The 27,367-nt window shown below is 45.8% G+C and overlaps 1 protein-coding gene across 1 annotated transcript; it reads right to left on the reverse strand.

Moving 5' to 3' along the window:
* Nucleotides 1-1,940: 1,940 nt before the first annotated feature.
* LOC147083964 (uncharacterized) lies at nt 1,941-27,097 on the reverse strand. Its single transcript, XM_085979980.1, has 2 exons — nt 26,143-27,097; nt 1,941-3,410 (listed from the first exon to the last, which is right to left on the reverse strand). Exons 1-2 carry the CDS (start codon nt 26,322-26,324, stop codon nt 2,261-2,263), a joined length of 1,332 nt encoding a protein of 443 aa, XP_085836106.1. The 5' UTR covers nt 26,325-27,097; the 3' UTR covers nt 1,941-2,260.
* Nucleotides 27,098-27,367: the final 270 nt, after the last annotated feature.

Consider the following 27,367-nt stretch of genomic DNA (forward strand, 5'->3'; position numbering starts at 1 on the left):
ATCTATATTAACGATTTGGAGGAGGGGACCGAGTGTAACATATCAAAGTTTGCAGATGATACAAAGATGGGAGGGAAAGTAGTGAGTGAGGAGGACATAAAAAACCTGCAAAGGGACATAGACAGGCTAAGTAAGTGGGCAGAGATTTGGCAGATGGAATACAATACTGGAAAGTGTGAGGTTATGCACTTTGGCAGGAAAAATCATAGAGCAAGTTATTATCTTAATGGCAAGAAACTGGAAAGTACTGTAGTACAAAGGGATCTGGGGGTCCTGGTGCACGAAACTCAAAAAGTTAGTATGCAGGTGCAGCAAGTGATTAAGAAGGCCAATGGAATGTTGGCTTTTATTGCTAGGGGGTTGGAATATAAAAACAGGGAGGTATTGCTGCAGTTGTACAAGGTATTGGTGAGGCCGCACCTGGAATACTGCATACAGTTTTGGTGTCCATACTTAAGAAAAGACATACTTGCTCTCGAGTCAGTACAAAGAAGGTTCACTCAGTTAATCCCGGGGATGAGGGGGTGGACATATGAGGAGAGGTTGAGTAGATTGGGACTCTACTCATTGGAGTTCAGAAGAATGAGAGGCGATCTTATTGAAACATATAAGATTGTGAAGGGGCTTGATCGGGTGGATGCGGTGAGGATGTTCCCAATGATGGGCGAAACTAGAACTAGGGGGCATAATCTTAAAATAAGGGGCTGCTCATTCAAAACTGAGATGAGGAGAAACTTCTTCACTCAGAGGGTGGTAGGTTTGTGGAATTTGCTGCCCCAGAAAGCTGTGGAAGCTACATCATTAAATAAATTTAAAACAGAAATAGATAGTTTCCTAGAAGTAAAGGGAATAAAGGGTTACGGGGAGCGGGCAGGAAATTGGACATGAGTCTGGGTTCGGAATGGTCATGGCCCTGTGGGTAGTGGAGCGGGCCCAGGGGCCGTGTAGCCTTGTTCTGCTCCTACTGTGTTCTAATTCTGTTAGATTTCAGGAGATGGTTTTATTCCTGTTCCTGGCTGGGGTGGAGATCGCCTTTACAGAAGGTAAGTACTGTAGAAAATATAGGGACAGAGTGATCTCCTGGAAGAATTTCGATCGCCTAGATGGGTCGGAGAGGAATTTCCCAGATTTTTTTCTCCCAAATTGGCCATTGGGTCTTTATCTGGTTTTTCGCCTCTCCCGGGAGATCACATGGGTTCGGGCGGATGCAGAGTGATAGAAGATTTGAGGTTAGGATCAGATCAGCCATGATCTTATTGAATGGTGGAGCAGGCTCGAGGGGCCGATTGGCCTACTCCTGCTCCTATTTCTTATGTTCTTATGTTCTTCTTGAGTCTGTTCCAACTGACAACGGCTTAAGTGGCCTGTTCTTATACACAAGCTTGGTTACCGCTCAGGAAATGGGACTGTTTGGACCCGTCTGTTGGCCGCCTCCTGAACTCCTGCTAATTCAGGGAATTTAGTCCATCTGTGACCAGACTATAACCACAAGCCCATCTGGTTATCACACCTATACGGTCCGTGAGGTTATTATTAGATTCACACCCAGACGTTGTGCCTTCACTTGTCTGGCACTTCATCCCATAACACGGGTACAGTGGCTCAGTAATGTTTCATTCATCAGAAAAAGACAAAGTACAACAACATACTGGGCAGCTTAACAGAATCTCATCATATTTATGGGGCCATAAATATAATAGTCATTAATAAATCCAGGAGGGAATTCAGGAGAAATTTCTTTACCCAGAGAGTGATGAGAATGGGGAACTCACTCCCACAAGGAGTAGTTGAGGTGAATGGCATAGGTGTATTTAAGGAGAAGCCAGATAAACATAGGAGGATATGTCGGAGGAGGCTCGTGTGGAGCATAAACCCTGGCATGGACCAGTTGGGCCGAATGGCCTGTTTCTGTGCTGTACATTCAATGTAATAACATGAACAGTCCACCGGCGCGCTCGAGGCCTTCCGTGATCGGTGGGTATCGGAGGGACTGGCGTGCATCACCACCGAAAATAGAATTTTAATTTAATTTAAGTTTCCTTTAAACTTTTTTGGTTATGTTACATGTTTTATTGGTTGTGATGGTTGACTTTTAATAGGCAATTGCCTGTGATAAGGAGAAAAACAAAAATAACATTAACAGTCAAATCAAGGGAATCATCAGCACAACAGATTGAAAGATTAAACAGCAGTACAAGAATTTATAAAACATTCATCCATTCCACGTTCATGTCACCCCAGCTGTCTACAGGGCCCTGCGCTACAGAACAGTGTGAACTCGCTGGTGTCTCAGCAGGTCATTGGAGCTTTTAAAGCTCTTCCCACAGTCAGAACATGTAAACACTCTCTCATCAGTGTGAACAAGCTGGTGTCTCAGCAAGTTGGATGAATTAGAGAATCGCTTCCCACACACAGAGCAGGGAAATGGCCTCTCCCCGGTGTGAACTCGCTGGTGTCTGGTCAGAACCCCGGGGCTTTTAAAGCTCTCCCCACAGTCAGAACATTTAAATGGTTTCACATCAGTGTGAACAAGCTGGTGTCTGGTCAGAGCCCCGGAGCATTTAAAGCTCTTCCCACAGTCAGAACATTTAAATGGTTTCACATCATTGTGAACAAGATGGTGTCGCTTCAGGGCACTGGAGCTTTTAAAACTCTTTTCACACACAGAACATTTAAACACTCTCTCATCAGTGTGAACAAGCTGGTGTGCCAGCAGGGTAGATGAATCAGAGAATCCCTTCCCACACACAGAGCAGGGAAATGGCCTCTCCCCAGTGTGAACTCGCTGGTGTCTGGTCAGAACCCCGGAGCTTTTAAAACTCTTCCCACAGTCGGAACATGTAAACGGTTTCTCATCGGTGTGAACAAGCTGGTGATCCTTCAGATGCCCAGGGTATTTGAAGCTCTTCCCGCAGTCAGAACATGTAAACGGTCTCTCATCGGTGTGAACAAGCTGGTGTTGCTTCAGGACCCTGGAGTATTTGAAGCTCTTCCCGCAGTCAGAACATTTAAATGGTTTCTCATCAGAGTGAACAAGCTGGTGTGTCAGCAGGTGGGATGAATAAACAAATCCCTTCCCACACATGGAGCAGGTGAACGGACTGTCCCCAGTGTGATTGCGCCGATGAATTTCTGATGCAGACGGGGAACTGAATCTCTTCCCGCCGTCCCCACCTTTACCCGGTTTCTCCCCGGTGTGACGGTGCACGTGTCTCGCCAGGTCAGGCGATCGGCTGAAGGCGAGTCCACACTTGGAACACGTGAGCGGTTTGTCCGCGCTGCGATCGCTGCTCTCTCCTTCCATGTGCAAAGGCCGATGATATTCAGGTCCTGATGAATCGAGCGACTCTGTCAGATCTTGTGATGTTTGGTTTGAGCTTCCTGTCTGTAAATGCTCCACTTCTAAAACCCTGTAAAAGGAGTGTAGAAAGGGGTAAGAGGGAGAATGTTGTCTCATGTCCCCCTTTCCCAGCCCAGGGGCAGTGAAGCTGAATTTCAGGCCCCAGCTGCTGCACAGGTTGGTTGAAAGGATCAACAGTAATGGCGGCTGCAATCCCCACAAGCCCCCGCACTCCAGAAAGCGCCCCGGCCGCCGCACTGAGTTGTGGCTGACCCCGCGCATGTGCCCCATGGCCCTGCCCTCAACTACTCCACAGGCACCCGGCCCTCACTGCGCATGCTCAGCACACACCCTGAGCCCCTGTCAATCATCCTCCCCTGCACCTGCGCGCTGGGCCAGAGCTCCAGGCTGCCACGCGGGGCTTTCTTTGTAAAGTCGGTGTTGGTGAAGAGCCGCAATCAGTGAGGGAAACATAGAAACATAGAGTAGGAGTAGGCCCTTCGGCCCCTTGAGCCTGCCCCACCATTCAATGAGATCATGGCTGATCATCCAAACTCAGTACCCCGTTCCCGCCTTCTCTCCATATCCCTTGATCCCTTTAGCCTTAAGAAATATATCCAACTCCTTCTTGAATATATTTAATGAATTGGCCTCCACTGCCTTCTGTGGTAGAGAATTCCACAGGTTCACCACTCTCTGGGTGAAGAAATTCCTCCTGATCTCTGTCCTAAATGGCTTACCCCTTATCCTTAGACTGTGACCCCTGGTTCTGGACACCCCGACAATCGGGAACATCCTTCCCGTATCTAGTCTGTCTAGTCCTGTTAGAATTTTATAAGTTTCAATGAGCTCCCCTCTCATTCTTCTAAACTCCAGCGAGTATAAGCCCAATCGACCCAACCTCTCCTCATACGTCATTCCTGCCATCCCAGGTATCAGTCTGGTGAATCTTCGCTGCACTCCTTCCATGGCAAGGACATCCTTCCTCAGATAAGGTGACCAAAACTGCACACAATACTTATGATGTGGTCTCACCAAGGCCCTGTACAACTGCAGCAAGACATCCTTGTTCCTGTACTCAAACCCTCGCGCTACAAAGGCCAACATACCATTTGCCTTCTTAACCACCTGCTGCACCTGCATGCTTACCTTCAGCAACTAGTGCACAAGGACACCCAGGTCTCGTTGCACTTCCCCTTCTCCCAATCTATTGCCATTCAGATAATAATCTGCCTTCCTGTTTTTGACACCAAAGTGGATGATCTTGCATTTATCCACGTTATATTGCATCTGCCATGCTTCTGCCCAATCACCCAACTTGTCCAAATCATACTGGAGTTTCTCGGCACCCTCCTCACAGCACACATGCCCACCCAGCTTTGTGTCATCTGCAAACTTGGAGATATTACATCTAGTTCCCTCGTCTAGATCATTAATATATATTGTGAATAGCTGGGGTCCAAGGACCGATCCCTGCGGTACCCCACTAGTCACTGCCTGCCACTCGGAAAAAGAGCCATTTATTCTAACTCTTTGCTTTCTGTCTGCCAACCAGTTCTCTATCCAATTCAATACCTTGCCCCCAATCCCATGTGCCTTAATGTAGCACGCTAATCTCTTATGCGGTACCTTATCAAAAGCCTTCTGAAAGTCCAAATACACCACATCCACTGGTTCTCCCTTATCTATTTTACCAGTTACATCCTCAAAAAATTCCAGTAGATTAGTCAAGCACGATTTACCTTTTGTAAATCCATGTTGACTTTGTCCGATCCTGTCACTGTTTTCCAAGTGCTCTGCTATTACATCTTTTATAATGGACTCTAGCATTTTCCCCACTACCGATGTCAGGCTTACCGGTCTGTAATTCCCCATTTTCTCTCTACCACCTTTTTTGAATACTGGGGTAACATTAGCTACCCTCCAATCCATGGGTACTGTTCCAGAGTCTATCGAATGTTGGAAGATGACCAGTAATGCATCTACTATTTCTAGGGCCACTTCCCTGGTGATTGTAATTTTCTTGAGTTCCTCCCTCCCTTCCATTTCCTGATTTACAGCTATTTCTGGGATGTTACTTGAATCCTCTATAGTGAAGACCGATGCAAAATACCTGTTCAATTCAACTGCCATCTCCTTATTTTCCATTATTAATTCCCCAGACTCACTTTCTATAGGACCAACGCTCACTTTGTTAACTCTTTTCTTTTTAAATATCTATAGAAACTCTTACTATCTGTGTTTATATTTCTAGCTAGCTTTCTCTGGTACTCTCATTTTTCTCTCATTAATCTTTTAGTCATTCTTTGCTGTTTTTTATATTCTGTCCAATCTTCTGACCTGCCAGCCATCTTTGCACAATTATATGCTTTTTCTTTAAGTTTGATACGATCTTTAACTTTTTTAGTTAACCACGGCTGGTGGGTCCTCCCCTTGGAAGTTTTCTTTCTCGTTGGAATGTATCTATTCTGTGTATTCTGAAATATCCCCTTAAATGTCTGCCACTGCAAATCTTTGACCTATCCCTTAACCTAATTTGCCTGTTCACTTTAGCTAGCTCTGCTTTCATGCCCTCATAATTGCCCTTATTTAAGTTTAAAATACTAGTCTTGGACCCACTCGTCTCTCCCTCAAACTGAATGTAAAATTCAATCATATTATGATCGCTGCTACCTAGGGGCGCCTTCACTATGAGGTCATTAATTAATCCTATCTCATTGCACAATACCAGGTCTAGTATAGCCTGCTCTCTGGTTGGCTCCAGAACGTGCTGTTGTAAGAAACTATCCCAAAAAGATTCTATGAACTCCTCATCTAGGCTACCTTTGCCCATCTGATTTTTCTAGTCTATATGTAGATTAAAATCCCCCATAATTATTGCCACACCTTTCTGACAAGCTCTCGTTATTTCTTCCTTTATACTCCATCCTACCGTGTGGTTACTGTCAGGGGGCCTGTACACCACTCCCACAAGTGACTTCTTGCCTTTATCATTTCTCATCTTAACACGCAGGTGGAGCAAGCAATTAGGCAAGCAAATGGTACGTTAGTCTTTATTACAAAAGGATTGGAGTATGAGTAAAGTCTTACCGCAATTATATAGGGCCTTGGTGAGACCACACCTGGAGTATTGTGTACAGTTTTGGTCTCCTTACCTAAGGAAGGATATACTTGCCTTAGAGGGAGTGCAGCGAAGGTTCACCAGACTGATTCCTGGGATGGGGGGATTGTCCTGTGAGGAGAGATTGAGGAGACTGGGCCTATATTCCCATGAATTTTGAAGAATGAGAGGTGATCTCATTGAAACATCTACAATTCTTACAGGGTTTGACAGGGTAGATGCTGGGAGACTGTTTCCCCTGGCTGGGGAGTCTAGAACCAGGGGTCACAGTCTCAGAATAAGGGGTCGGCCATTTAGGACTGAGATGAGGAGAAATTTCTTCACTCAGAGGGTGGTGAATCTTTGGAATTCTCTGCCCCAGAGGGCTGTGGAGGCTCAGTCATTGAGTATAATCAAGGCTGAGACAGATAGATTTTTGGAGTCATGGGGAATCAAGGGATATGGGGATCGGGCGGGAAGGCGGAGATGAGGTAGAAGATCAGCCATGATCTTATTGAATGGCGGAGCAGGCTCGAAGGGCTGAATGGCCTACTCCTGCTCCTATTTCTTATGTTCTTCATGTGATGAAATAACTCTGTGTTCTGGCATTTGAATTGGCTGTTGTTGTTGTACTTATTAATGTCTGGAATGTTCTACAGGTGTAACCACCAATGCTCCTCCCTAGCCCTGCCCCTCTGGATCCTTTGGATTGGTGGGAGTCTTACTTATGTGACCAACAGGCAGAGTACTAGGCGCAGGCAGGTAGTGCAGGGATCCGCTGTGGCCATCCCCCTCTCCAACAGATACACCACTTTGAGTACTGTTGGGGGGGATGGCTTATCAGAGGAAGGCAGCAGCAGCCAGCTTCCTGGCACCAGGGGTGGCTCTGCTGCACAGAATGGGAGGAGAAAGAGTGGTAGAGCTATTGTAATAGGGGATTCTATTGTAAGGGGGATAGGCGTTTATGCGGCTGCAAACGAGACTCCAGGATGGTGTGTTGCCTCCCTGGTGCAAGAGTCAAGGATGTCTCCGAGCGGCTGCAGAACATCTTGGAAGGGGAGGGTGAACAGCCAGTTGTCGTGGTCCATATAGGCACCAACGATATAGGGAAAAAGCGGGATGAGGTCCTAAAAGCGGAATATAGGGAGTTAGGAGGTAAATTAAAAAGCAGGACCTCAAAGGTAGTAATCTCAGGATTGCTACCAGTGCCACGTGCTAGTCAGAGTAGAAATAGAAGGATACTTCAGATGAATACGTGGCTAAAGGAATGGTGCCAGGGGGAGGGATTCAAGTTCCTGGGACATTGGAACCGGTTCTGGGGGAGGTGGGACCAGATCAAACCGGACGGTCTGCACCTGGGCAGGACTGGAACCGATGTCCTAGGGGGAGTGTTTGCTAGTGCTGTGGGGGAGGGTTTAAACTAAAATGGCAGGGGGTTGGGAACCTGAGCAGGGAGACAGAGGAAAGGGAAACAAGGATAAAAGCAAAAGATAGGAAGGAGAAAAACAAAAGTGGCAGTCAGAGAAATCAACGGTTTAAATCAAACGTGGCCACAGTAAATAATAATTCTAATAGGTCTAAGAGCATTAAAAAAACAAGCCTGAAGGCTTTGTGTCTTAATGCGAGGAGCATTTGTAATAAGGTGGATGAATTGGCTGCGCAAATAGAGGTAAACGAATATGATTTGGTTGGGATTACGGAAACGTGGCTCAAGGATGGCCAAGACTGGGAACTCAACATCCAGGGGTATTCGATATTCAGGAAAGACAGGCAAAAAGGAAAGGGAGGTGGGGTAGCATGACTGGTTAACGAAGGGATTAACATGATTGTAAGGAAGGATATTAGCTCTGATGATGTGGAATCTGTATGGGTAGAATTGAGAAATACTAAGGGGAAAAAAACGTTTGTGGGAGTGGTATATAGACCTCCAAACAGTAAGGTGGAGGTTGGGGATGGCATTAAAAGGGAAATTAAAGAAGCGTGCAATAAGGGCACGGCAGTCATCATGGGTGACTTTAATCTACATATAGATTGGGCCAACCAAATTAGTAACAATACTGTGGAGGAGGAATTCCTGGAGTGTTTACGGGATGGTTTCCTGGACCAATATGTCGAGAAACCAACCAGAGATCAGGCCATCTTAGACTGGGTATTATGTAATGAGAAAGGATTAATTAGCAATCTTCTTGTACGAGGCCCCTTGGGTCGGAGCGATCATAATATGATCGAATTCTTCATTAAGATGGAGAATGAAGTAGTTGACTCAGAGACTAGGGTCCTCAATTTAAATAAAGGAAACTACGATGGTCTGAGGAGCGAGTTGGGTAGGATTGATTGGGGAATGGCACTCAAAGGGTTGACGGTGGATAGGCAATGGCAAACATTCAAAGACCGAATGGATGAACTACAGAAGTTGTTCATCCCAGTTTGGCATAAAAATAACACAAAAAAGGTGACGCAACCGTGGCTAACAAGGGAAATTAGGGATAGCATAAGATCCAAGGAGAGGATATATAAATTGGCCAGGAAAAGCAATAATCCTGAGGATTGGGAGCAGTTTAGGATTCAACAAAGGAGGACAAAGGGATTAATTAAGAAAGGGAAATAGAATATGAGAGTAAGCTTTCAGGGAACATAAAAACTGACTGTAAAAGCTTTTATAGATATGTGAAGAGAAAAAGATTGGTGAAGTCAAGCGTAGGTCCCTTGCGGGCAGAATCAGGGGAATTTATAATGGGGAACAAAGAAATGGCAGACCAACTAAATACATATTTTGGTTCTGTCTTCACAATGGAGGACACAAATAACCTCCAAGAGATGCCGGGGAACATAGGGTCTGATGAAAGGATGGAACTGAAAGAAATCAGTATTTGTAGGGAAATGGTGTTAGGAAAATTGATGGACTGAAGGCCGATAAATCCCCAGGGCCTGATAATCTACATCCCAGGGTACTTAAGGAAGTGGCCCTGGAAATAGTAGATGCATTGCTGGTCATCTTCCAGAACTCGATAGACTCTGGAACAGTACCCATGGATTGGAGGGTAGCTAATGTTACCCCACTATTCAAAAAAGGTGGTAGAGAAAAAGCGGGGAATTATAGACCGGTAAGCCTGACATCGGTAGTTGGGAAAATGCTAGAGTCCATTATAAAAGATGTAATATCAGAGTGTAGTGTATGTGCCTTTAAGAGCCCCATGTGTACTGTAATGCCGGTAATGGCCACTCGGCTATATAAGCCTGAGTATTATGTTGTATCTGTTAGTTCCCCTCCAGACTTTGTTTAGTAAACACCTATCAAACCAACTCCTGTCTTCAGTGTCTCTATCAACACACAGACACAACAGTGGCGACGAAGTGCAAACGGACTTACCTACAATTCAGCAGCACCTCAAGGACATCGATTCCTCTGGCGTCCAGAAGAATCAAGAAGTGAAAGAAGCTGTTGTTTCACCAGCTGGCCAAGCTGGTGGCAGGTACTGCGGTAATCCTTCCTGGGCGTCAGGCTGGGCCAAGCAGCGAAAGCGGAGGCAAGCAGTAACAGATGGGGAGGGAGCACTCGGGAGACGGCCGGCACTGCAAGCAGGTCGGCGTTCAGACCGAGACAGAGAGTCCGGCGGGAACGAGTCTCCAACTGTAAATAAATAAATAAATAAAAAAGAACGGAAACCGCGGGAAACAGCGTTGTCATCGGCAGCAGCGGCGGGAAAGCGCCATATCTTTTCTGCAGAAAAGAAAGAAAAGCGCGGGAAGTGCCATATCTTTTCTAAGATGCCTAATTCTGGCAATATTGATGCTTTTGATAACGAGATAGAGGATTGGACCACATATGTGGAAAGAGTGGAGGTATATTGCACCGCAAATGGAATAGAAGATGAAAAAAAAAGCTTCAGTACTTCTAAATCTAATGGGCACAAAGACATACAAGCTGTTACGAAACTTAATCACTCCAGCCGAACCGATGGCCAAGAATTTTAAGGAGATTGTTGATACCCTACACTGCCAATTCGAGGCAGGACTGGCAGATTCTCTACGAGACAAATTCATCTGCGGTCTCCTAAGTGTAGGAACACAAAAAAGGCTACTTTCTGAGAAAGATTTAACACTGGACAAGGCTTTCAGTGCAAGAGGAGCTGCAGAGATACAGCAAAAGCCACAAGACTTCGGCACCCATGAAATGACACGGGGTTTCGAGAGATGTTATCGCTGCGGCAGATCCACCCATGACCAGAGGGACTGCTGGTTCAAGGACAAAGCATGCAGGCAATGCGGAAAGATGGGACACATTACACGTGTATGCCGATCTGGAAACAAAAAATCCACTAACAGGAAAAAAATCAATAAGGAAAAGCACAGAAAGATACAAATGATGACGGACAGTAGCTCCGAAGACCAGAAGAGCGATAGCGACTCCGGGAACAAGAGACTAAGCTCTCTCAAATTACATAATGTAATTGCCAAAGAAGATTACCAGACCATTTGGGTTACCCTCACAATAGCAGGGTCCCCAGTTAAAATGGAGCTAGATACAGGATCAGCTCTGACCGTCATAAATCGATGGGATTACGAGCGGCTATTTCCGCATATACCTTTAAAAGACACATCCATTATCTTGAAAACATATACGGGGCAGAAAGTATACCCCAAAGGAAAAATAAGGGTGCCTGTTGTATACAATGGCAAGGAAATACAGAAGTTGTATTTATACGTTCTACAAGATGGTGGTCCACCGCTGTTGGGACGTGAATGGATCAGGAAAATACGTTTAGACTGGCACTCCATTCAGGCACTGACGGTGACCAGTAAGGAAAAAAATGATGATGACGTCATACCTGAACGATTAAAAGACATCTTGGCCAATGCCAAGGAAGTGTTTCAAGAGAAACTAGGAACCTTGAAAGGCATCACCGCCTCAATAAAAGTGGAAGATGCAGCAATTCCCAAGTTTTTTAAGGCAAGACCAGTGCCATACGCAATTCGTCCAGCAGTCGAGGCAGAGCTGGAGAATTTGGAAAAGGCAGGCGTATTATCTAAAATAGATTGGAGCGAGTGGGCAACACCCATCATCCCAGTCATGAAGAAAGCATTGAAGAATGATAAATCTGAAGAACAGAGAAAAATTCGCATCTGTGGAGACTTCAAGGTGACTGTAAACCCAGTCCTTCACACGGTACAGTGTCCTCTTCCGAGGATAGAAGATATTTTCACCTCACTATCCGGAGGGAAACGTTTCACCAAAATTGACTTGGCACAGGCATATCTACAGATGCAGGTTGAAGAGGCCTCTAAAAAATATCTCACGATAAATATACACAAAGGTCTGTACCAGTACAATCGACTGGTTTTCGGAGTAGCATCCGCTCCAGCTATCTGGCAAAGAGCTATGGAGAAAGTCCTCCAAGGGATTCCGGGGACTCAATGCTACCTAGACGACATCCTTGTAACAGGAGAAAATGACAACGAGCACCTTGCCAATTTGGAGCAGGTGCTCACTAGGCTGAGAGAACGGGGCCTACGAGCAAATCGCCCCAAGTGCGAATTTTTCCAAAATCAAATATCATACTGTGGCCACATAATTAATAAGGAAGGGTTGCATAAGTCACCTGAAAAAATTGAAGCGGTCATAAAAGCCCCAGCACCTGAAAATGTTTCACAATTAAGGTCGTTCCTGGGATTAATAAATTACTATCATAAATTTTTACCGAACTTATCAACTCTTCTACACCCTCTTAATGAACTGCTACAAACAGGAGTAATTTGGAAATGGAGCGAGGGCTGTAAACGTGCCTTCCATAAATGCAAAGACTTAATCACATCCAAAGAAGTTTTGGCTCATTACAACCCATCACTGCCAATCAGACTGGCGTGCGATGCATCCCCTTACGGCGTAGGAGCAGTATTATCGCATAAATTCCCTGATGGCTTGGAACGACCGATAGCTTTTGCGTCACGCTCATTGAACTCAGCTGAGCGTAACTATGCCCAAATCGACAGGGAAGCACTCAGCCTGGTATGGGGAGTGAAGAAATTCAACCATTACCTACACGGACAAAAATTTACCTTATTGACTGACCATCAGCCCCTCATCTCCATATTCAACCCTAAAAAGGGTGTTCCCATTATGACAGCGCAAAGGCTACAGAGGTGGTCCCTTTTTCTAGGGGCACACCAATACAACATAGAATACAAAGGATCAAAACAGCATGGGAATGCTGACGGTTTATCGTGCCTACCGTTGCCAACGGTAGAAGAGGCACCTACAGTAGACCCAGTGGAGATGTTCCACTTAACCATAGTGGAATGTCTACCAGTAACAAATTCTGCCATTGAAAGGGAAACTAGAAATGACCCGACTCTCTCACGAGTCTACGATTTAACAGTGAAGGGATGGCCAGCACATGGCGAACCACTGTTGCCAGCATTCTCGCAAAGAAAACAGCTGTCAGTGTGCCGAGGAACCTTGATGTGTGGATCCAGAGTGGTGATTCCACCCAAACTCCAGGATAAAGTTCTAAAGGAGCTTCACGAAGGGCATCTGGGTGGAGTGAAAATGAAGAACCTAGCCAGGGCGTTTGTATGGTGGTCAGGTATCGATGGAGACATCGAAGAAATGACCAAGAGCTGCCTAGGGTGCCAGAAGGTCCAAAACGTTCCACCACAAGCCCCTCTACATCCATGGGAGTGGCCCTCATCTCCCTGGCAAAGGGTACACATCGACTTTGCTGGTCCATTTATGGACTCAATGTTCTTAATCGCGGTTGATGCACACTCCAAGTGGCTGGAGGTAATAAAGATGTCCTCCACCACCACGGAAAAAACCATCACAGTATTAAGGACCATATTTGCCAGGAATGGGCTGCCGGAACAGATCTGTTCTGATAATGGACCGCAATTTGTGTCTGAAGAATTCAGGAAGTTCTTAAAAAACAATGGGGTTAAGCACTACACGTCCGCCCCATACCATCCCGCCACCAATGGATTGGCTGAAAGGTTTGTCCAGACCTTCAAGAAGGCCATAAAGGCCATGGGTAATGAAGACATAAAACTTCAGCACAAGGTGGATAAGTTCTTGTTCGAATACAGGAATGCAACACATATGGTTACAAACCAAACTCCCGCCATGATGTTCTTCAATAGAAGCCTAAGATGCCGGCTGGATTTGATCAAGCCCAGCATCAGAAGGGACGTGGAGAACTGGTAATTTCAAGGCATGAATGAAAGGCCAACTAGAACCTTCCAGATAGGTCAACAAGTTTTGGCCCGGGACTACCGTACCGAGAAATGGCAGCCTGGAACTATCGGCACACGACTAGGACCGCTGATGTATACCGTGGACATCAGAGAAAGCATAATAAGGCGCCATGCTGACCAAATCATAGAGTCATCCGAAATGGGACAACCTACACCACAACTCTATACGCCTAACGATGAAGTAGAGATACCCATATCTACCTCCAATCCAGTGATACTGGAACCCGATGAACCCGACACTGGCATTCAAGCCGAATCAGCCTTGCCAAAAGAACCTACTACACCACCAGAAACTACTACACCACCGAGGTGTTATCCGGACCGAGTCAGGAAGCCTCCAGAGAGACTGACTTATGATTAATTAACTGCAGCAATGTATAGATTATTTTTCTTGTAACATGTAATTAATAATTACTTAAAATATTATGTACTGGTTAGCTAAAAAGGGAGGAATTGTAGTGTATGTGCCTTTAAGAGCCCCATGTGTACTGTAATGCCGGTAATGGCCACTCGGCTATATAAGCCTGAGTATTGTGTTGTATCCGTTAGTTCCCCTCCAGACTTTGTTTAGTAAACATCTATCAAACCAACTCCTGTCTTCAGTGTCTCTATCAACACACAGACACAACACAGAGCACTTAGAAAGCAGTGACAGGATCGGACAAAGTCAACATGGATTTACAAAAGGTAATCATGCTTGACTAATCTACTGGAATTTTTTGAGGATGTAACTGGTAAAATAGATAAGGGAGAACCAGTGGATGTGGTGTATTTGGACTTTCAGAAGGCTTTTGATCGGGTCCCGCATAAGAGATTAGCGTGCAAAATTAAGGCACATGGGATTGGGGGCAAAGTATTGACTTGGATAGAGAACTGGTTGGCGGACAGAAAGCAAAGAGTTGGAATAAATGGGTCGTTTTCCGACTGGCAGGCAGTGACTAGTGGGGTACCGCAAGGATCGGTCCTAGGACCCCAGCTGTTCACAATATATATTAATGATCTGGACGGGGGAATTGGATGTAATATCTCCAAATTTGCAGATGACACAAAGCTGGGTGGGAGGGTATGCTGTGAGGAGGATGTCATGAAACTCCAGTACGATTTGGACAGGTTAGGTGATTGGGCAGAAAGATGGCAAATGCACTATAATGTGGATAAATGTGAGGTTATCCACTTTGGTGGCAAAAACAGGGAGGCAGATTATTATTTGAATGGCAATAGATTGGGAGAAGGGGAAGTGCAAAGAGACCTGGGTGTTCTTGTGCACCAGTCGCTGAAGGTAAGCATGCAGGTGCAGCAGGCGGTTAAGAAGGCAAATGGTATGTTGGCCTTCGTAGCAAGAGGATTCGAGTGCAGGAACAAGGATGTCTTGCTACAGTTGTACAGGGCCTTGGTGAGACCGCACCCTTGAGTATTGTGTGCAGTTTTGGTCGCCTTATCTGAGGAAGGACGTTCTTGCCATGGAGGGAGTGCAGCGAAGATTCACCAGGCTGATACCTGGGATGGCAAGAATGACATATGAGGAGAGATTGTGTCGATTGGGCTTATACTCACTGAAGTTTAGAAGAATGAGAGGGGATCTCACCGAAACCTATAAAATTCTGTCAGGCCTTGACAGACTAGATGCTGGAAGAATGTTCCCAATGGTCGGGGAGTACAGAACCAGGGGTCACAGTCTAAGGATAAGGGGTAGGCCATTTAGGACTGAAATGACGAGGAATTTCTTCACCCAGAGAGTGGTGAACCTGTGGAATTCTCTGCCACAGAGGGCGGTGGAGGCCAGTTCATTAAATATATTCAAGAAAGAGTTGGATATGTTTCTTAAGGCTAAAGGGATCAAGGGATATGGAGAGAAGGCAGGGACAGGGTACTGAATTTGGATGATCAGCCATGATCTCATTGAATGGCTGAGCAGGCTCGAAGGGCCGAATGGCCTACTCCTGCTCCTATCTTCTATGTTTCTATGTTATAAGAGCTGGATTTTACTCATAAGTGCTGGGTCGGTGATGAATGATGGTTGCCCTGTGTTAATATTATGTTATGTTCTTACTTAATAAAAGCCTTGAGTGTAGTGTATGTAACCTGTACCACCTTAAGAGACTACCTTAAGGTGATGAACTACTTTCTGATGGCTCCTGTATATTGTAGTACCGGTGGTGACCACACTGGTATATAAACTCTGTGGAGCAGTTTGTATTTCAGTTCAGCCCTGACCCTCAATTACTAAAGACCTGTTTAAGTATTCTGTTGTCTGTGTCCAGTTATTCAGCATAACTACATTTGGAAAACACAGACTCAACAGTGGCGACGAGTCTGATCGTACCTAGCGGCAGTTTTGCATCCAAGGAAGCTTCGTCCTCAGAACGGGCGTCGAAAAGGGGCATCCGCCCTCATCATCCTGCTGAGCACCGCATCGCACAGGAGGCATCGGGAACCCAGTTTTGATTTGCTGGCCACGAAGTCCACCATCAGCAACAGGCAGTGATCATCCCTTCTACGACAGCGGCGGGTAAGCCCGATCTAGCGACACGGAGAGAAAGTCGGCCGAGTTGTCAGTGGGAGAAGGGGAGGGAAACCGAAGAAAAGGGCGGAGAACATGACCGCAGCCGGTGAAAAGGGCCGGACCGCAATCGGGCAGAGACGCGCAGCAGCCAGAAAAGCGTTAATGTCCACGAGGACCGCGGGAGCAGCAGGGAACAAGAGCAGCAGCGTCGGGGGAAATAAGGACCGCTGGGAGGAGAGAACGGCAACAGCGCGGTAATCGCCATTTTAGTCAGCGGGGGAAGATAAGCGCAGGAAAAGCCGCCAAGCGCGGGAAGCCACCATTTTGGAAAAATAAATAAAATAAAGGAAACTCAACAAGATGCCAAAAACGGGTAACATCACTGCTTTTGATAGCGATGTAGAAGATTGGGCCACTTATGTGGAACGCGTTGAAGTTTACTGTACAGCGAATGAGGTACCGGCGGATAAGAAAGCACTAACCATATTAAACTCGATGGGTGCGAAGACGTACGGGTTATTAAGGCACCTTGTAACACCAGATAAACTGGTAGGAAAGAGTTTCGCTGAGATTGTTACTATCCTGCAAGAGCATTTAAACCCCACGCCGCTGCTGATAGCGGAACGATTTAAATTTTACAAAAGAATTCAGCTTAAAGAGGAAAGCAACGCTGAATTCTTAATCGAACTGCGCAAGTTATCAAAGTACTGTCAGTTCGGTACAGGACTAGCAGACGCTCAGAGATAAGTTCGTGTGTGGGCTACTAAAGGAAGGAACCCAGAAGCGATTGCTAGAGGAAAAGGATCTTATGCTGGACAAAGCTTTCAGCATTGCAGCATCGCATGAGGCAGCAGCACGAGGCACTGTGTTTACCGTTTTGGGTACTGTTGGGGGAGATGACTTATCAGGGGAAGGCACCAGCAGCCAGGTTCAGGGCACCATGACTGGCTCTGCTGCACAGAAGGGTGGAAAAAAGAGGGATAGGGCTATAGTGATAGGGGATTCAATTGTAAGGGGGATAGATAGGAGTTTCTGCGGCCGAGACCGAGACTCCAAGATGGTATGTTGCCTCCCTGGTGCAAGGGTCAAGGATGTCTCGGAGCGGGTGCAGAGCATTCTGAAGGGGGAGGGGGATCAGCCAGTTGTCGTGGTACATGTAGGTACCAACGATGTAGGTAAAAAGAGGGAGGAGGTCCTACAAGCTGAATTTAGGGAGTTAGGTGCTAAATTGAAAAGTAGGACCTCAAAGGTAGTAATCTCTGGATTGCTACCAGTGCCACGAGCTAATAAGTTTAGAGAGAGTAAGATAGATAAGCTAAATACGTGGCTTGAGCAGTGGTGCAAGGGAGAGGGATTTAAATTCCTGAGGCATTGGAACCAGTTCTTGGGGAGGAGTGACCTGTACCAAGGGGACGGTCTACACCTGAACTGTGAGGGAGCCGATGTCCTCGGGGTAATATTTTCTAGGGCGGTTCGGGAGGATTTAAACTAATTTGGCAGGGGGATGGGAACCTAGGTAGTGGAAAAGAGGGAAGTCATATGAAGTCAGAAATAGATGGTAGAAAGGTGAGAAGCAATAAGCAAAGGAGAGAAACACAAAGGGCCAAACTAATTCATAATGAGAGTGTGAAAAAAGCAAGCCTGAAGGCTTTGTATCTTAATGCTAGAAGCATTAGGAACAAGGTGGATGAATTAGTTGTGGAAATAGAGGTAAACAAGTATGATTTGATTGGGATTACAGAAACGTGGCTGCAGGGTGGGCAAGGCTGGGAACTTAACATCCAGGGATATACAATATTTAGGAAGGATCGGCAAAAAGGTAGGGGAGGTGGGGTAGCATTGCTGGTAAAGGAGGGGATTAATGCAATGGAAAGGAAGGATATTAACTCGGATGAAACGGAATCTGTATGGGTAGAAATGAGAAATAGCAAGGGGAGGAAAACGTTAGTGGGTGTGATATATAGGCCTCCAAATAGTAATATGGAGGTGAGGGAAGGCATAAAAAGGGAAATTAGAGAAGCGTGCGATAAGAGCACAGCTGTCATCATGGGTGACTTTAATTTACATATTGATTGGACTACCCAAATTAGTAAAAATTCTGAGGAGGAGGAATTCCTGGAATGTTTTCGGGACGGTTATCTGGACCAATATGTCGAGGAGCCGACTCGAGATCAGGCCATTTTAGACTGGGTATTGTGCAATGAGAAGGGACTTATCAGCAATCTTCTTGTACGAGGCCCCTTGGGTCAGAGCGATCATAATATGATCGAGCTCTCAGTCGAGATGGAGAGTGAGGAAATTGAATCAGAGACTAAGGTCCAGAACTTAAATAAAGGGAATTACGAGGGTATGAGACGGGAATTGGGTAAGATTGATTGGGTGGTGTTTCTGGGGGGATTGACAGTGGATAGACAATGGCAAGCATTCAAAGATAGAATGGAAGAATTCCAGAACATGTTTATACCGGTTTGGCATAAAAATAAACCTAAAAAGGTGACTCAACCGTGGATAACGAGGGAAATTAGGGACAGCATAAAATCAAAAAAAAGGGCATATCAACTGGCAAAAAAAAGCACCAGACCGGAAGATTGGGGACAGTACAGGATACAGCAAAAGAGGACAAAGGGATTAATCAGGAAGGGGAAAATAGAATACGAAAGTAAACTTGCAGCAAACATAAAGACAGACTGCAAAAGCTTTTATCGGTATATCAGGAGGAAAAGACTGGTAAAATCCCAAGTCGGTCCCTTGCAGTCCGATTCGGGAGAATATATAATGGAGAATAAGGAAATGGCAGACCAATTAAACTCATACTTTGGTTCTGTATTCACAAAGGAGGACACAAATAACCTCCCAGGAATATCGGCAAACATAGGGACTAATGAGAGGGAGGAGCTGACAGAAATTAGTATCTCTAGGGATATGGTGTTGGGTAAGTTGAGGGGACTGAAGGCCGACAAATCCCCGGGGCCTGATAAACTACATCCTAGGGTACTTAAGGAGGTGGCCCTGGAGATAGCAGATGCTCTAAGGATCATCTTCCGGAACTCCATTGACTCGGGAACAGTACCCGTGGATTGGAGGGTAGCTAATGTTACCCCAATATTTAAAAAGGGGGGTAGAGAGAAAGCAGGGAATTATAGACCAGTAAGCCTTACATCGGTTGTGGGCAAAATGCTAGAGTCCATTATTAAGGATAAAATAGCGGAGCACTTGACAAATGGGGAAAGGATCGGACAGAGTCAACATGGATTTACAAAGGGTAAATCGTGTTTGACTAATCTGCTGGAATTTTTTGAGGAGGTAACTGGTAGAATAGATGGGGGAGAGCCAGTGGATGTGGTGTACCTTGACTTCCAGAAAGCCTTCGATAAGGTTCCACACAAAAGATTATCATGCAAAATTAAGGCTCATGGGATTGGGGGCAAAGTATTAACGTGGATAGAGAACTGGCTGGCAGATAGAAAACAGAGAGTTGGAATAAACGGCTCGTTTTCGGAGTGGCAGGCAGTGACCAGCGGGGTGCCGCAAGGATCTGTCCTGGGACCCCAGCTGTTCACAATATATATAAATGATCTGGATCAGGGAATTGGATGCAATATTTCCAAATTCGCTGACGACACTAAACTAGGAGGAGGGGTGGGCTCTGATGAGGATGTCAGGAGGCTACAGTGCGATTTGGACAGGTTGGGGGAATGGGCGGATACGTGGCAGATGCACTATAATGTGGATAAATGCGAGGTTATCCACTTTGGGGGTAAAAACAGGAGGGTAGATTATTATCTAAATGGCAATAGATTGGGAGATGGGGAAGTGCAGAGGGACCTGGGTGTTCTTGTGCACCAGTCACTGAAGGAGAGCATGCAGGTGCAACAGGCGATTAAGAAGGCAAATGGTATGTTGGCCTTCATATCAAGGGGGTTCGAGTATAGGAATAGGGATACCTTACTACAGCTGTACAAGGTGCTGGTGAGACCGCATCTGGAGTATTGTGTACAGTTTTGGTCGCCCCATCTGCGGAAGGATGTTCTTGCCATGGAAAGAGTGCAACGGCGATTCACCAGGCTGATACCTGGAATGGCGGGAATGACCTACGAAGAGAGATTAAATAGTTTGGGCTTGTACTCACTGGAGTTTAGAAGATTGAGAGGGGATCTCATCGAAACATATAAAATTATGGCAGGCCTGGACAGGCTGAATTCAGAGAGAATGTTTCCAATGGCCGGGGAGCACAGAACCAGGGGCCACAGTCTAAAAATAGCGGGCAAATCATTTAAAACAGAGATGAGGAAGAATTTCTTCACTCAAAGAGTGGTGAGCCTGTGGAATTCCCTGCCACAGAGGGCTGTGAAGGCTAATTCAATAAATATTTTCAAGAGAGAATTGGATATATTTCTGAAGGCTAAGGGGATTAAGGGTTACGGAGAAAAGGCGGGGACGGGGTACTGAACTGGTAAGATCAGCTATGATCTCAGACGAAGATCAGCCATGATCTCATTGAATGGCGGAGCAGGCTCGAAGGGCCGAATGGCCTACTCCTGTTCCTATCTCTATGTAACTATGTAACTGTGGAAATGCAGCAAAGGCCATCGGAATTCAGCACCAATGAAATGGCATTGGGTGCAGCAAAGTGTTATCGTTGCGGAAGGACAATGCATGATCAGAACCAGTGCTGGTTCAAAGATAAAGAATGTAGGAAATGTGGCAGACTTGGTCACATAGCGAAAGTATGCCGGTCAGGAAAGAAGACCAGCAACAAAAAGTCGCCGCAGGAGAAGTACAAGAAAGTACACAAGGTGACAGAGAACAGTTCGGATGAACAAAAGACGGATTCAGACTCCAGCAGTAAGGAACTGGGTTGTCTAAAAATACATAATGTGGGTAACACAGCAGACCACCAAACTATCTGGGTCATGCTTCGGATAGCAGGAGTCCAAGTGAAGATGGAATTGGACACTGGATCGGCATTGACGGTCATGAATAAGCAAGAGTACAAAAGGTTATTCTCACACATTCCCCTGAGGGATACGGAGATTGTATTGAAAACATACACGGGGCAAAGAGTATACCCCATCGGAAAGATAAAGGTAAAGGTGGTCTACAATGGTAAAGAAAGTCAGGGAATGGACTTGTATGTGTTACCTGAGGGAGGTCCACCACTACTGGGACGGGAATGGATCCGGAGAATAAATATGGACTGGCATTCCTTACAAGCACTAACTGTAGATTCCTGTAAAGAGGACGATGTCAAACATAAACGACTGTCCAAAATATTGGATGATGCTAAGGAGGTGTTCCAACAGGGACTGGGAACACTGAAAGGAATTACGGCAAACATCAAGGTTGAAGAACATGCAAACCCAAAATTTTTCAAAGCCAGACCGGTACCTTATGCGATACGACCTGCTGTGGAAGCAGAGCTGGAAGGGCTAGAACGTTCAGGAGTACTGTCAAAGGTGGACTGGAGCGAATGGGCCACGCCCATTGTTCCCGTCATGAAGCGTTCGTTGAGCAACAAGCCGGGGGAACCTGGGAAGGTTCGCATCTGTGGCGATTTCAAGATCACTGTTAATCCGGTTCTTCACACGGTGCAATATCCGCTTCCGCGGATTGGGGATATCTTCGCTTCGCTGTCTGGTGGGAAACACTTCACCAAGATAGACCTGGCGCAGGCGTACTTACAGATGGAAGTTGATGAAGCGTCACGCCAGTATCTCACGATCAACACACATAAGGGCTTATATCGGTATAATAGACTGGTTTTTGGAGTGGCATCGGCTCCAGCGATTTGGCAAAGGGCCATGGAGCGGGTATTACAGGGAATTCCAGGCACACAATGCTACCTGGACGACATTCTGATTACAGGAGATGATGATAAGGAACACCTCGCGAATTTGGAGCAGGTGCTCACCAGATTGAAAGAATATGGACTCAGAGTTAATCGCCAGAAATGTGAGTTCTTTCAGAAGCAAATCTCATACTGCGGTCACGTCATTGACCAGGAGGGGCTTCATAAGTCACCTGACAAGATCGAAGCTGTTGTGAAAGCTCCCGCTCCGGTAAATGTATCCCAGTTGAGGTCGTTCCTTGGGTTGATTAACTATTACCACAAGTTTCTTCCAAATTTATCCACGGTGTTACACCCGCTGAACACTCTTTTGCAAATGGGAGTACCATGGAAGTGGAGCGAGGACTGTAAGCGGGCTTTTCAAAAAAGCAAGGCACTGATCACCTCTAAGGAAGTGTTGGCTCACTTTAACCCAACGCTGCCTATTCATTTAGCTTGTGATGCTTCTCCATATGGTATCGGGGCAGTGCTCTCACATAAGTTGCCAAATGGCTTGGAAAGGCCAGTCGCGTTCGCATCCAGATCATTGACCTCTGCTGAGCGCAACTATGCTCGGATAGATAGGGAGGCTCTCAGCCTCGTGTGGGGAGTTAAGAAATTTAACCATTACCTGCAAGGCCAAAGGTTTACGCTGCTGACAGATCACCAGCCGTTGGTTTCCATCTTTAACCCTAAGAAGGGTGTTCCGGTTATGACGGCGCAGAGGCTTCAGAGATGGTCCCTTTTCCTAGGGGCACATCAATATGATATCGAATTCAAAGGTACAAAGCAACATGGTAATGCTGATGGGCTGTCGCGCCTGCCACTACCTACAGCGGAAGAGGCACCGGCAGTTGACCCTGTCCAGATATTTCACTCGACCATCATCGAATGCTTACCAGTCACCAATGCGAGTATTGAGAGAGAGACCAGAAACGACCCGACACTGTCTCGGGTCTACGATTTGACAGTGAAGGGATGGCCAACACATGGCGAACCACTGTTACCGGCATTCTCAGCCAGACGAGAGCAGCTGTCCGTCTGTCAAGGAACATTGATGTATGGAACAAGGGTGATTATTCCTCCTAAATTAAGGGAGAGAGTTCTGAAGGAACTGCATGAAGGTCATCTGGGGGGAGTCAAGATGAAAGGCCTTGCTAGGGCTTATGTGTGGTGGCCAGGTATCGACAAACAAATAGAGGATCTGACTAAAAGCTGCTCAGGGTGCCAAAAATTTCAAAATGCACCTCCAATTGCACCGCTGCATCCATGGGAATGGCCTTCAACCCCATGGCAACGTGTGCATATCGACTTTGCAGGTCCATTCATGGATTCCATGTTTTTGATAGCGGTAGACGCACATTCTAAATGGCCAGAAGTGATTAAGATGTCGACCACTACCTCTGAAAAGACGATCGCAGTTCTAAGAACCATATTTGCAAGGAATGGGCTGCCGGAACAAATATGTTCAGACAACGGACCACAATTCGTGTCAGAAGAATTCCAGAAATTCATGAAGAAGAATGGGGTGAAACACTATACATCTGCCCCATATCATCCGGCTACAAATGGGTTGGCCGAGAGATTTGTACAAACGTTCAAAAAGGCGATAAAGGCCATGAGCGAAGACCATATTCCACTACAACACAAGGTGGACAATTTCTTTATGGCATATCGAAACACCACGCATGCAGTGACAAATCAAAGCCCTGCCATAATGTTCTATAACAGGAGGTTGCGGTCCCGATTGGATTTGTTAAAACCCAATGTGCGTAGGGAAGTCGAAAACAAACAATTCCAGCACGTAAATAACAAGGGCACTCGGAGTTTCGAAATAGGACAACCAGTGTTGGCCAGGGACTATAGGAATGATAAATGGCAATCCGGAACAATTCGTGCCCGACAAGGACCCTTGATGTACACGGTAGACGTTGGTGAGAACATAATATGACGTCATGCTGACCAACTTGTGGAATCGAGAACAAGGGTCGACCCCATGTCTACGGCAGAGACACCAGTTGAAGAAGTTATTGAGCCTGTAGCATCTACCTCAGACTCGAACGTACATGATGACATTCAATCCATAAGAGATCAAATGGATGAGTCACCCCAGCAACAAGAACCAGAGACCCCTGAGAGGCTTTATTGGGCCAGGATCAGGAGGCCTCCTCAGAGACTGAATCTTTGAACAGTTTTGTATGAAAGTTGTATATATGTTATCCATGTTATGTTTAAATTGGGGTGTACACTGTTAAGCTAAAAGGGGAGGAATTGTAGTGTATGTAACCTGTACCACCTTAAGAGACTACCTTAAGGTGATGAACTACTTTCTGATGGCTCCTGTATATTGTAGTACTGGTGGTGACCACACCGGTATATAAACTCTGTGGAGCAGTTTGTATTTCAGTTCAGCCCTGACCCTCAATTACTAAAGACCTGTTTAAGTATTCTGTTGTCTGTGTCCAGTTATTCAGCATAACTACATTTGGAAAACACAGACTCAACATTGAGTTTTAAGCTTTAACCTCTTGGATTCAGACCATTATTCGGCACATCAATTTTATTAAGTAACAACTTTTGGAAGATGGATCGATTTTTGAAACCAGAGCGTTTGGATATCGATCCCCATTCAGCAGACGCGTCGAAGAAATTTACGCATTGGCTTCGATGTTTTGAACACTTCATCGCATCATTCACTGATCCGACGGTTAACAAGTTGGGTCTTTTAACCAACTTGGTAAATCATCAAACTTACTCTATAATTGAAGATATTACTACATATGAAGAGGCCCTCACAGCCCTTAAAGCCCAGTACCTTAAGTCGGTTAATGAAGTATACGCCAGGTATCTTTTGTCTACTCGCAGGCAATTACCCGAGGAATCCCTGGATGATTTCCTGCAGGACCTTAAGGCTTTGGCTAAGGACTGCAATTACAAGGCTGTCTCTGCCATATTGTATCAGGAAGAAGCCATCCGCGATTCTTTTATATCTGGCCTCCGATCTAATTATATTAGGCAGAGACTTCTCGAGAATGACTCGTTAGTTTTAAAAACAGTCGTCGCTACGGCTCGATCGTTAGAGGTAGCCCAGAAGAATTTAGAAGTGTATGCATCAGCCCATGCGTCTCTCTCAGCCTCTTGTGTTCCGAGTATGGAGGCATCCATAACACCAATAGAGCCTCCACTTAATCCTATTGTTGCGGCTGTAGCCCATGGGTCTAAGTGTTATTTTTGTGGGCAATCTAAACACCCCAGGCAAAGAGGCCCGGCCAGAGAGGCTACCTGTTTTAAATTTAAGAAACGGGGACATTTTAGTAAAGTGTGTAAGGGTAATCCTGTACCCGATGTTTTCTCTGCTGCGGCCTCGGTTACGGTTGACCAGACCATACCGTGTTCCTTGTCGAAATCTAGGATGGACATCAAGATTAATGGTCGTCCTACTGGGTGTTTGATAGACTGTGGCAGTACTGAAAGTTTTATACACCCCAATCTTGTTAACTCCTGTTCATTGAAGGTGTATCCTACTCGAAGTGAAATTGTGATGGCGTCCAAATCCCTTACTTCGGAGGTAACTGGATATTGTAAAGTTACATTGACCGTTAAGGATACGGAGTATAAGGACTTTAAACTCCTCATATTACCTCAGTTGTGTGTGAACTTAATTTTAGGTTTGGACTTCCAGTGTCAGCATGAGAGTGTCACCCTTAAGTATGGTGGATCCCAGCCTCCGTTCACAGTCTGCGGCCTTTCTACTTTAAAAATAAGTCCGCCTTCTTTGTTCGTGAACCGTGCTCCTAATTGTAGACCTATAGCGACTAAGAGTCGACGGTATAGCTCAGAAGATAAAAAATTTATAAAAGAGGAAGTGGAAAGGCTTCAACGGGAGGGAGTCATCGAACATAGCAATAGCCCGTGGCGTGCCCAGGTGGTGGTGGTTAAAACTAATGAAAAGAAAAGACTTGTGGTCGATTATAGCCAGACTATAAACTTGTATACCCAACTAGACGCCTATCCTTTGCCTCGTATTTCTGAGATGGTGAACCAGATAGCTCAGTACCGCGTGTTCTCCACCATTGATTTAAAGTCTGCCTACCATCAACTCCCCATCAAAATAGAAGACCGACCTTATACGGCCTTCGAAGCTAATGGGCGCCTGTATCAATTCCTTCGGGTGCCCTTTGGAGTGACGAATGGGGTATCTGTCTTCCAACAGGAGATGGATCATATGGTGGATGAATACGCGTTGGAAGCAACATTCCCGTACCTGGACAATGTTACTATCTGTGGGCACGACCAACGGGAGCATGATCAAAATCTCGCGAAGTTCCTAGAGACTGCAAAGAGGTTAAACCTGACCTACAACGAAAACAAGTGTACCTTCAATACTACACGTTTGTGTATTCTTGGTTGCATTGTGGAGAATGGGGTAATCGGGCCGGATCCTGAAAGATTACGCCCACTTAAGGAATTACCTTTACCTCACACTATAAAAGCTTTAAGAAGGTGTCTGGGATTCTTCTCATACTATGCCCAGTGGGTGGCTAACTACTCAGATAAAGTCCGACCTCTTATTAAGTCGACGTCTTTTCCGCTGTCGGTGGAAGCTCAGGAAGCTTTCTTTAATATCAAACGGGACATTGAGAAGGCAGTGGTATGTGCCGTAGATGAGAAGATGCCTTTTCAAGTGGAAAGTGATGCATCTGATTTTGCGTTGGCAGCAACTCTTAACCAAGCTGGTAGACCAGTAGCTTTCTTCTCTCGTACATTGCAAGGACCAGAAGTTCGACATTCTTCAGTGGAAAAGAAGGCACAGGCGATTATCGAAGCAGTCAGGTATTGGAGACATTATCTCGCTGGCCAACGTTTTACGCTCATTACTGACCAGCGGTCCGTGGCCTTTATGTTCAACACTAAGCAGAGAGGCAAGATCAAAAATGATAAGATTTTAAGATGGCGAATAGAACTGTCAACATATGACTATGATATTCAGTACAGGCCTGGAGTATTCAATGAGCCATCGGATGCTTTGTCACGAGGAGTATGTGCTAGTCTAGGTATAGATAAGCTTCAAAGTCTCCACGACGCACTCTGCCACCCTGGGGTTACCAGAATGAACCATTTCATTAAGTCCCACAATCTACACTACTCTATTCAGGAGGTCCGGACAATGACCAGAACCTGTCGTGTTTGTGCTGAATGCAAACCCCGCTTCTATAAGCCATCTGAGCCAGCCCATCTTATTAAAGCAACTCGACCATTTGAGCGTTTGAGTCTCGATTTTAAAGGTCCCCTTCCATCGAGCGACCGTATTGTCTATTTTCTTAATATTATAGACGAGTACTCTCGGTT

This window comes from Somniosus microcephalus, unplaced genomic scaffold (genome assembly GCF_052327205.1).
Source record: "Somniosus microcephalus isolate GS21.2 unplaced genomic scaffold, FLI_Smic_1.0 scaffold10, whole genome shotgun sequence".
In the NCBI taxonomy this organism is placed as follows: domain Eukaryota; kingdom Metazoa; phylum Chordata; class Chondrichthyes; order Squaliformes; family Somniosidae; genus Somniosus; species Somniosus microcephalus.

Bases quoted from the DNA above. Each gene is read 5' to 3' on its own strand.
- LOC147083964 (XM_085979980.1), bottom strand. From the start codon at position 26,324: ATGCTCCCGTTGGTCGTGCCCACAGATAGTAACATTGTCCAGGTACGG. The intron at 3,411-26,142 runs GTCGGTCTTCTA...CTCCTTTTACAG, and splicing joins AGCTTCGAAGGCCGTATAAG to GGTTTTAGAAGTGGAGCATT.